This window comes from Lipophrys pholis, assembly GCF_963383615.2.
Source record: "Lipophrys pholis genome assembly, chromosome: 19".
NCBI lineage: Eukaryota > Metazoa > Chordata > Actinopteri > Blenniiformes > Blenniidae > Lipophrys > Lipophrys pholis.
The window spans coordinates 20,709,482-20,721,360 of record NC_137647.1 but is presented as its reverse complement, the minus strand read 5'-3'; the positions used below and the strand labels follow the sequence as shown (position 1 = coordinate 20,721,360).

Below are 11,879 nucleotides of genomic sequence, written 5' to 3'. Positions count from 1 at the left end.
CCTTGGGTGACCTTATACTCAAACTACCACTCCTCCCACTTTTACACGTCTTTAACGCAGCTTCAAAAGACCAGAGTGACTCCAGCGTGTAGGCTGGGCTCACAAACACCACGCTAACAACACGTTACACTCCTAACATGCCAGACGCTCGTAGAGTGAACTCAGTGCCGGGACATGGCGCAAAACAGAAAACCCACAGGATGAGAAGACGGATGGAGATGTTCAACAACAAAGTCCAAAAACAGGAATTCAAGCTTAATTGGTGACTTTAAGTTCCCCATAGTTGTGAATGTGTGTTACTGTCTGCCTTATTGTGTTAGTCTTGCCTCCACTCAACCAGCTGGGATCGGCTCCGTCCACCATTAACCCTAACCATAACAATAACCCCCAGCCGGATAAAAGGTGTATGTGGAAATAGATTTTGTGTGAATGAGTGATACTTAAAAAAAAAAAAACAAGCGTTAATACTGGTTTTATGCAAATTTTGTAAAAACAAACCCAGGTGTCTGCAAGCTTTATGACTAAAACAGACATTCTTTTTGATTTTCCAACAAATCAAAGATACATGGAGCCGCAAAAAATATTTAATCTTTAAAACGAGGCGAACACAGCTTCAGGGGTTTCTTATATACATTAGTTTTGAAACAAAAACTATATCTTATATTGCATTTATGAAGTTGAAAAGGATGGTAGACATTTCATTGCGTTTTTGGTTGTTTTCAGAAAATGTTGTCATTTTAGAATCGAATCGAATAGAATAGAATTTAAATACTTTATTAGGCCCAGAGGGAAATTCCTTGAAGCATTGTTCCACACAAAGTACTTATATATAAAGTTGAATATCAAATGAGACAGGATAAAAATGTAATTTTAAATATTAACATCTATAAGGCATAACGGTGACTAATACAAGCACAGAAGGGATGTAACGAAGCAAAACTTTTTCCTCATTTGGAAATTTTGATAATTTTACTCCGAACTGCGCTACATGCTACATGCTACATGCTACATGCTACATGGTTAAAGTGTTTCAGGACTCACACACCAGCAACGCTGCATGCTATATGCTACATGTCAAAGAGTTTTGGGGCTTACACACCAGCAATGCTACTTGCTACATGCTAGAGAGTTTTGAGGCTCATACTCCAGCAATGCTACATGCTACATGCCAAAGAGTTTTGGGGCTTACACACCAGCAATGCTACTTGCTACATGCTAGAGAGTTTTGAGGCTCATACTCCAGCAATGCTACATGCTACATGCCAAAGAGTTTCGGGGCTCACACTCCAGCAATGCTACTTGCTACATGCTAAAGATTTTCAAGGCTCACACCAGCAATGCTACTTGCTACATGCTACATGTTAAAGAGTTTCGGGGCTTACAGACCAACAATGCTACATGCTACATGCTAAAGAGTTTCCAGGCTTTTCCCCAATCATGTTCTAGGTTTCAATTAATAAACCACAGGAAAAATCCTAAAAAGTTAAAGGTCATGAAAATTCATCCAGATCTAGCAATTTGACGATGCATTAACCTTGAATATTAAAACGTTTCGGGATGGGATCGGTATTGGCGATACGAGCCCTGAATTTACTTGGTATTGGATCGATACCAAATCTCACAGTATCGCACACCACTACCAAAGACAAGCTAAAATTCAGACAGTGACACATTTGGGGCGATGATGACCACTGCTGCTGCGACCTGTTTGTTATGTTTACATGTCACGTGACTCGTTGGAAAAATGTAAAAGTGTAAAGGCCAAGTCTTACTTTCCGCGCACAGACCAGAGTAACAGACAGCAACAATGGACGCCTACTGAACGCTTGTGTGAGGAGATCCGCCGTTATCTCCGTCTGCACAATCCCAATTCAAAAGAATATAAAATTAGCCAGACGGCCCAGAACTTCATGGAGTGACATATAAACAACTTTCGGGAAGGAGGAGAACGCCGGCCACCAGAAGTGGAAATATTACCGGGATTGTTTGGTTATGTTATGGAGCGCGTATGGACGTTTTTAGACTCCTCCCCTCCACGCCAAAAGAGAGACAGAAAGTTGTAATCGAAGAAAAAAATGATCTCCGAAAAAAATATTGTAAAAAGAAAAGAGCTCTGACGTGTCTCTCTTTTTCAAAGACAAATATTATTTTTCAATAACAACCTGCCGTGTCCCTGTTTCAGCGCCACACGTTTAGTTTCATTAACGACTCTCTTTTGTTCTGCTGCAGACGCGTAAAAGCCCCCGAACCTCACTTTGGATACCACACACACACACGCACACACACACACACACACACACACACACACACACACACACACACACACACACACACACACACACACACACACACACACACACACACTCCATTCATTGCGGTGGGAGGCGGACGGAGCTCCTCAGTGGAACAAACCCGCTCCGACCGTCGCTGCTCCGGCTTCACTTCTCTCCTCGCTCCGCTGATTTATTCTGGATTTTGTATTGTTTTTATTTTTTTGCAGCTTGTGGCTCGTGTTGAAGCTGCGAGCATGCAAAGCAGCGACCGCAACCGAAACAAGGACGCAGCGGCAACATGGACTTGTCGGCAACTTATCTTGTACAAATGCACTTTATATTTATTCCTCCTAAGTCTGGAACTGAAGAGGAGCCTGACGGGTGAGGAAAGAAACAAACCCACTCGCTTCACTTCATTCACGGAGAAGTTTTTTTGGGGGGGGGGGGGGGATTGGAGGGAAGAGATTGTCCTTCGGCTGCATGCGTTTGCGTTTGGTTTGAGGACTTTTTGTTTGGGACAAATGCGTGTGAGCGCTGCGTAAATGTGGATTCGGTGCGTCGGTTTGCCACGAACCAAAAGTCCGAGAGCTGAGTGGAACCAGATGTGGAGAGAGAGAGAGAGAAAACCAGAGGGGGGTGGAGGAGGGAGGGGAGGAGTTGTAGAGCGGCTCCGGGATTACTGGCTTCTATTTATGCGTAAAAGTTGATTTGAAAGCACCGGCGGAGTCGTTTCTTGTTTTCGTGGCGTTTTTGGTCGCTTTGAGGCCGAGGCTGCGGTGACGCTTCGTTTGGCACCCCGCGGCCAGATGTGACCTTTGCGTCCTGCTACAGGCTGCAATTAACACATTGAGTGCAGCCATGAACAGCTTCCAGACCACTGCAGCGACACACACGACAGCAAAATGTAGCACTTCTTACCCAGCTAAACTTTATTTATTTATTCTTTGCGTTATTGCCACACAATGATTTATTTTAACATTCTCATTTTAAAGTCGCCCAGCTTCTCAGGCTTTTCTTTTGTAGAGCTGTAAATAAATGAGGGAATACTTTCAAATCTAGGTCAGTTTAGGTCCTGCAATGAGAACACCATCAGCATTCTAACCATAGAATAGAATAGAATAGAATAGAATAGAATAGAATAGAATAGTAATACTTTGTTGATCCCAGGAGGATGTTCTTGTAATCGCACCACACAGAATAAATAGAAGTTAAAATATCGATACAGCAAAGCCAAGTTAAATAAGTAATATGAAATGTTATTATATACACGGTTAAGCAGAAAAACACAAACACTATTGACAGGGAGGAGTTATAGAGTTTTATGGCAACAGGAATGAAGGATCTCCTGTGTAGTGACCTTTGGTGGTAATAGTCTGTTACTGAAGATGCTGCTGCTGCAGACCAGGACATCATGGAGGATCGTGGTCGCCGCCGCACACTCATGGAACACCTTCAGCACAGTCCTCAAAAAAATAGATGACTTTGGCCGTTTATAGTCTTCACGCACCAAATATTTATAATTCTCCACATTGTATGGAGACAGAAACTGACTCATGAGGCTCCGTTCACACTGCAGGTCCTGATGCTCAATCTCGATTCATCAGTGTGAACAGCGTCCGACCCCAAAGGGACTCTGCACGTGCAGAAGAAGGCGCGACGTCACGCCGAATTCGCTGTCTATAGAAGTAACTATGGATGGAGATTCACTGACACAAAACCTGGCAATTTTTTCAACGAGGACAGCAACACGGTGTGCAAAAATCAGAATTGCAACGTTCACACTATTACGAAACAGATCGGATATGAGTCACTTGTTGGGCAGAAAATCAGAATTGTGTTTCATTTGCCTGCAGTGTGAATGTAGCTTAACATGGTCATTCCCTAAGTAGACACAGCTGCTTCCTAAATAATCTTCAGCTCTTTCCTATGAATTTTTACGAAGCTTAGTCTCCTATTTTTGAAACGTCCATCTGTCATCAAATCTCTCTCCCACCACTGAATCCCCTGTCAATCACTTTTAGTCCAAATGGATGAGACGCTATAAGATGTGAGGGTTTGCCCCGTTTTGCTGCCCGGGTTGTTTCTCGCTGACGGTACCTTTAAACCCATGCTCTCCCACAGTTTGATGAGTTTGTGTGAAAGAGGAGAGAAACCTAGGCTGCCTGATATACTGGGAACTGATGTACGTCGATGCTTAATGGGTAGAAATGCAGCATTCACAGTTTATGTGTGAAAGTACAATCTAACATGCTGAAAATAAGTTTCTATTCTAATTCTACGAAGGTGCAGGCAGTGATCAGTTCTCCATTCGCAGCGGAAATCGACGTTGGGTTTGATTTCGCGCTGATGTAACAGCTGAAAACACACGTTGTTTACTCCACACCGTCCACCAGCGTGGGAGTGATGGAAAGTTTCGACGGCATGCAGTTATTCTCACTCTGGTTTCTAAATCCGAGCCTCTACTTTGCTCTTCTTGTCTTCGAGTGTGGCTCCAAAATGCAAATATATGCACTTTTCTCCAGTGGGCTGCCCCCCCCCCCCCCCCCCCCTCTCCACAGTTTGGGTTTCTTCAGAGGACAGGCCGCCATAAAACACCAATGAAACAAACACAGCAGGCTGGAATTTCCTGTCTATTTGCTGGTTACTGTTTTATCACACTGACCTGTTAGTGTGTTTCCATCACAGACATCTGTTATAATAAGTTAACAGGAAGACGCTTACATCTCCAGATTGGTTCTAGACAGATAAGAATCCAGCTTCATTTTGTCTGAGAGATGAAGAGTCTGAATCCACCAAACAGGGTAAAGTGTGTTGATGAGTCGTCCATATTTTCAAGTGGGTTTTTTCCAGGGATGACCTTACTGAGGAGGTGGAGGTTCTGGGAATATCATCCCCTCTCAGCCAGCACTGCTGGTTGTTCTTGGCCGTGTGCTTTTTGGGTCTCTCCCTCTTCGTACTGGAAAAAGAAAAGAGGTGACAGGGCAGAGAAGAGGATGGGATCACAGCAGGAGAGCTGTTGTGGCTTAGCTTTTCACGGGGGCTCAATGGCTTAAAGTTAATCTGGAATTCTGCACTCTCTCCGATTGCCCCGCGACTTTTTCCTCACAGCGAACATCCAAGTCGTGACGCCTTCCGGGACGAGCGTGAAAAACTTGTGTTTGAGTTTCACTCGTCGACTCTTTCCAGAGTGTCCCGCATCCGAGCGGCATTAAAGTACTGAAGTCAATTCAACACAAAGTCTTTACCCGGTGAAATTCTTCTGATTTGTTCATCCCTCTTTTTTTTACTACTTATTGTGATTTAAAAGGCCGCAGGATTGGCAGTTTTTTCCAGTTTCCCTGTATGTTTTTGATGGCAGAAGAAGTAGCTCATGATACAAACATGGTGAATCTTTACTGCGAGTAAACACTCACTCACACAAAGCTCAATGTTTTTATTTTTTTGCTTTGGAATGATTGTTTTGAGAAGTTTGCCTGCCAGATCCTTTGAGCACAGGAATACGAGGGTTAAAAAAAAAAAAGAAAAAAGAAAAAAAAAGCTCTAATTACCTGTAGACGTGTCTAAACAGCATCAGAGTGAGTTAGAGGCATGTTGCCTTGTTGACGAGTCACCGTTTCTCTGAGTTTAAAGTGTTGTCTGGCCATGAGAAGTAATATTGTGGCGTATTGACGTCATTGGCTTCTGCTGTGGTACAACACAAATGTGTAATCAAAGGGGCAGTGAAACTGGAAAATAATTTGTTTAATTCTTAATCGCAAAATGTGTAAAGCTTTGAATCTTGATGGGAACAATATCATCATCTTATTATCTTCATCATTTTACAGTTGTGTTAGTTGTTATCAGCCGAAAAAAGATTTGATCTGACGAAAGTTTGAAGGATTTTTTTCCAGTCAATGGATTCACCAGACACTCGTTTCCCAGCTTTGGATTATGTTGCATTCATAATAGTGAATAAGATAAAAGTGACTCGTGCTCCTTTCAGACAATCGACTCAAGTAAACAAGACCGTAATCGAGCAGCAGAACGATGGAAGGCTTTATAACAGGAACAGGAGGGATGATAGTGTCTGATTACACAGAGCTCAGCCAAATTTGTGCTGAACGAGTCTTTTTCTTGGTTTTGCCATCGAGCGAAGGAGCGAACGCAGCTACGTGTTCGTCGCCTCCTCCAGATCGCGGGGACTTTTCTTTTTTGTTATGGACTTCTTTCATTGTCTCTGTGTTTCGAGAAAACTAAACGGGAGATTTGAAGAGTTTTGAGTTAAGAGGGAGGAAACAAGGGATTTAGGCAGACCGTGCTACCGACAAGTGAGAGTCGTGTTTTTCCACCCAAAGCCTGGTGATCCTCCACAAACACTCGACATCCGGGCCTCTTACAGAGCCTGGCGAGAAGGAACGCTAAAAGTTTTGCTCCTTGTCTACCCCAACTGGAAGAGTTTAATATGCTTTTCTTCACACAACTATATTAACAACCGATTCAGACTATGTGAGCACAATATGCTGTATTGACTCTGTTGTACACATCAAATCTTTTCTTGTTCTCTTTCAGTAAAGTCAGTTTTTAATGTCAGACTGCAGCTATTCCGCACATGGACGCGCTATAGAAACACAATCTGTCACTTCCTTTACTTTGTAGTCAAAACACTGTAAAATTAAGTCGCTCTTGGCTGTAAAATTCTCAGTGAGGATTAACTTTGCCGCCAGGCATTTGTTTGACAGTCGCTTGAGAGAGTGGCCGGGGATCAAAATGAAGTGTGCTGTAAGAAAATCCAACATCATCAAGTTAGGAACCAAGTCTGAGGATGATGACGAGGAAGCTGAAATCATGCGACTTCAGTTAAATAAGCAATAATCTAAGATAATAATGATAATGTGTCCTATTCTATTTGTTTATTCTGAATGTAAATATCGCGATAACAAGAATATTGTGCAGGTCTATTCAAATATAATCGTGAAAACCTGAACCTCTTTCCTTCCCTCTTACTGAAAATACCATCCAAAAACACTTCATTATAAAGCCGTAGCCTCTTGATATTCTCTCGGTGAGTTAAGCAAGACAAAGCCAGAAGTAAGTTTTCACTTTCAGGTCAGCAGCAGAGTCGTGGTGGTGTAATAATGTAATAGCACTGAATTTATAGTAGCAGTGTGTTTATTAGGTGAGGGGAGTCGTGGTATATTAAGCCCAACAGGTCTGTATCGCCGGGGTTCTTGTGCAGAACAAATAGAAAAGAAAAAACAGGAAAAGAAAGAAAACCACATCTTTTTGGGAAACGGGTGTTGGGTTTTGTTCCCGAAACTCCAGTCACCGACGCTGGCTCGCAGCCACAACAAGTTCAGCAGTTTCCTTTCTGCTTACGTCTGATTTACTTGAGGTGTTTCAAGACGTACATGTGAAAATCTGAAGGCGAGTTTTAGCCCAAGTGTAGTTTTATCATTGGTTAGCGTTAGATCCGGTAAAAATAATTACTTATACCAGCCAAATGTATGTAGTTCCTGTGCTCATTTCATCTTCTCTCTAAGTCAAATCCCACAAGCACCAACTGCTTCTCCCTGTACGGTTAATGAAGAGTGAGAGTCCATCCAGGTTGAACTCTTACACTTCTTTTCTCTAATTACTTCCCTTTTTGTCGACGTGTATGTCGGATATTGGAGTTTGGTTGTATTATTGGAGGATTAATACCACTGGCTTGTGCTGAGGCTCCAGCCTCCACCGATCAAATTAACCCTCCATCCATTAATAGAGATATCGATCCGGTGTCTGACCTCGCCTCCTGCCACATCAGCTGCTGACACTAAACTCTCTTTTCTCATCAGCGTTATTGACCGCCGCCGTTGTTTCCCTCTCTCCGCACAGCGCCGCTGGAGTCTGACGACTTTGCTTTCTTCCTTGAGGGCGCTGACGGGTGCCTGGGCGTGCGGGATCACTCCCTCTTCCTGTCGCCCTCCTGTGAGGAGGCCAGCCAGCGCTGGAAGTGGGTGACCCGGGGTCGCCTGTTCAACCTCGGGTCCTCGCTGTGCCTGGGCATGACCACGGGGAACTCCACCCACAGATGGGACAACAAGTCTCCCTTCGGCGTGTACACGTGCGACCGCGAGCCGCCCCGGGTGCGCTGGACCTGGAACTGCGGCCAAATGCTGGAGCACCTGAACAGCTACCTGCCGTCGTCCTCCGTCTTGAACGCCTCCTTCCCCTCCTCCACCTCCAGCTTCAAATGGACTCTGTACGGCGGCTTGGAGGACCTGTGCTCCAAAACATATCGAGGTAGGAGTTCTGTCGTCTGCACGCTCCGATTTATCTGATGAAAGGTGCTCGATCAAACAATCACCGAGTCATCCTGGATTCAGTATATTTCAAGCTGAAATACTTCAGGATTCCACCAGCCAACATTACATTCTGTGTTTGATGCATGATCGAATCGACCGATCCTTTTTTATTAGTAGCATAATTACAAAAACAGAAAAACAAGTTATTATGTGCATAAAGTAAAAAGGAGTGAATTTGATGTGCGAGTATTCGCACTATCCTGATGTTTGAAAAACATTTGACACCAGATGAAGAGATGAGTTAGTGAGTCATCAAAAGGTATTCTCACATATCCAGTCTCCCCTGAATGGTCTTTAATTCAATTCTTAAAATTTATTAGGGAAAAAAAATCAAACACAGAGCTCATTCTGATCCTTTTTCATATCGCAACTTCCTCTCGAGAGTACATGCGAGATTTTGACTGGTACAGATGTTAGGCGCACATTGATTGGCTGCAGGAGCTGTCAGTAACAACGATAGCATAGCGATAGCGATAGCGATAGCATAGCGGTCCTTTGCTCACATGAAAAATAAAAATAAAAAAACAATTGTTAAGCTGTCTCCAAACATCCAAATGAAATGAAATACATGGCCATTTGAAAATCACGTGTGGGTCTAACGTTTATACTAGTCTCGTTAGCGGCTAAATTTAACAGAAGTGGGTTTATGATATTAGCTTCCTGTGTTGATGACAACACGAGAAACACAATCAAAATCTCCCATTTGTGGACGATTCTGGTTTGAACGAAGACCCCAAAGCTCAAAAAACTCATCCACTTTTAATCTCCAGATTTTCAGCTGAGATCCCAAACCAACATACATGTTTTAAAAAGGAAAAATGTGATTTCCGGGTGATGACTCCTTTATCATGTAGCTCAGGGATTTAATAAGAAATGTAATAAATATCATGAGAGAAGATTGTTTTTTTATGGCTTCTTCAAATAAAGTCTCTGATCTGATCTTCATCTATGTAATAAGTGTCAAAACACACATTGTATTCAAGAATAATACATTGGAAGACGTGTCAACATTTCTAAGAATTATACATCAAATAGTCTCAGATTGAGGGAAATTACGTGCCATCTTTTCCTACTTAACGTAGCTGTATTGCTCAAACGCCTGGCTTAAGGTCTGGGCTCTCACATGTCCACTACGAAAGGCAGATTCCCTTTGTTTCACTCTGTGGTGGAGAAACTTTGATGCTGAGGGTTTTTTTTGTTATTGCTGAACCTTCGTCACTAATCGTGACGCTGCAACAGACAGTGAACCGATTGAACTTTCTGCCGTTCAGCACACAGCAGAGAAACATCATGTCGGTGTGAGTGGCTTTATTTCAGTTAGTTCAGCCTCGTTTGGATTCATTTCTCCGAGGTACTTCCTATACTTATTATAATATCTCCAACTGTGGGCAGATTCATGTCTAAACTCTTTGAAATTACTTTTCTAATTCTTCCCAGCTTTCTTTAAAGTTCTTCATGACTTTCCTGAGCTCTCCTGGAATAGCTGAATAGCAGGCCTGTTTTCTCTGTTTCCCATTATTCAAAGTACACCCGATCTCATCTTATTAATTTGACTTTGGTTTTGCCAACTCCTGAATCCAGTGAGCTGTTGTTGATGTCATTCTCCTCGAGGGCCTCGTCAAAGTCGGAATGATGAAGAACAATACAATGTCTGTGCTGGTAGTCCAAACAGAAAGAGTTGTCGATTAGATGAAGCTTTACGACATGTTTAAAATGAGCATATACAAATATATTTGTACTTTGAATTAGATTTTCTGCTTTTTCTTCCCCCAATATAGTTTTTCATTTAGTTTGACCTGAGTATGACATAGAACTATCAGTTCGATCAGAGATCATCTATCGGTGTTTGTTAGTGTGCAGATGGATTGAACACCTGCGTGCCGCTGCGTTTCAGCAGATAGCCGCTCTGTTGTGCACATCACACGAGAAAATGTTGCTCTAAGGAAATGTTTGAGGGCAAGTGGCAGTCCGCCAGCCACCAATCCAAAGAAAACATTGTCCGTGTTGGTATTCTCCAGTAAACACACAGATTTCCCCGGTTCCCTCAAGTATGTGCATATTTATTTATAGTTTTCACCCTCGATTAAATCCATCCGTGTCCAAGCCATTATTACCTATACAACATGTCATAGCTGTATTTACAATCCATGCTGTGATGTGGAAAACTGCAGTTAGAATCAGATCCACTATTAAATTCAACCCAGAACCCCCCCCTTTGCAAATTTTTTTTTCAATCTTTCCTCTCTTTTGCATTCATGTGGCAAATGAAGTGGGTGCAGTGCCACTTTTTAACTTTAAAGCGCCGATCTTCACAAGTTTCTTTGTGGAGTGGAGCTGTCTCTGCCGCGGAGGAATGCCTATGACATTAGTCAGCCGAGGAGCAGCTCGCTGCAGCCAGCCGGCGCTGGAGACGAGTGGGAAGCTCCAGAAAGCTTTTTTCCTCCCTGGTTTTAACATGTCTGCCCTACTTTCCACTGCAACGCTCCAGATTCAGCCGCTGCTTCTCGCTCTGTTTTACACTCCATACCACACTTGTGGAATGTCGAGGCTCGGACGGCGAGTGGAGGGAGTTTGGTTGAGCCGCATAAATCAGCTGAACTTGCCTAAGTTCAGGAAACTCGAATGAAACAGGCGAGAAGAGATGAGAAGAGAAAATCTTTTGTCCCGTTGTTTCAGAAACAGCTTGAAAATGTTGAGCAACTCCAGCTGGAAAGGTATGGGTAGTGATTGAGAACTGAATACATTTATTCAATCGAATAAATAAACAAACAAATAAACAAACAAACAAATAAATAAATAAATAAATAACTAGATAAATAAATAAATAAATAAGTTTCAAAATATATTATTTTCCTCCGAATATAGAAATATTTCCATTTTAATGTTTGGAAGAATTTGTGAACCACTTTGAATTGTATTTCATTATTTAATCATTATTTTTAATTGATTGATTGATTGTGTAAATATTATTTTTTTAAATTATAGTCAATGAATTGTTTTTACTTGAAATTCATGATAACATGGAAACTTTAAGGACATATAGTAAAACTATTCATGTCATAAAAAGTCGTAAGATCATTTTTTGAAATAAAATAAAAATAGAATAATATTTACTTTCATTAGAATGTTTTAAAATCTTTTCATACAGAGTATAAAAAGTGTTAAAATACAAAACCTCTAGCCTATTTTTATCCGCTTCCGTCTACTGACCACTGTGTAACTCTGCTGTTTGGACTGTAACAATATCCTCTGTTTTTCACCGTGTGTTTGATTGTTCAAGCTG

The 11,879-nt window shown here is 42.1% G+C and overlaps 1 protein-coding gene across 1 annotated transcript in view; it reads left to right on the top strand.

The window, feature by feature from the left end:
* Positions 1 to 2,376: 2,376 nt before the first annotated feature.
* Positions 2,377 to 11,879, top strand: part of mrc2 (mannose receptor, C-type 2) — a 30,258-nt gene continuing 20,755 nt past the window's right edge. The window contains exons 1-2 of the mRNA XM_080487956.1: positions 2,377 to 2,654; positions 8,127 to 8,534. Of these exons, the coding sequence (XP_080344082.1) occupies positions 2,528 to 2,654; positions 8,127 to 8,534 (535 nt within the window). The 5' untranslated portion in view covers positions 2,377 to 2,527. The remainder of the gene's footprint in view (positions 2,655 to 8,126; positions 8,535 to 11,879) is intronic.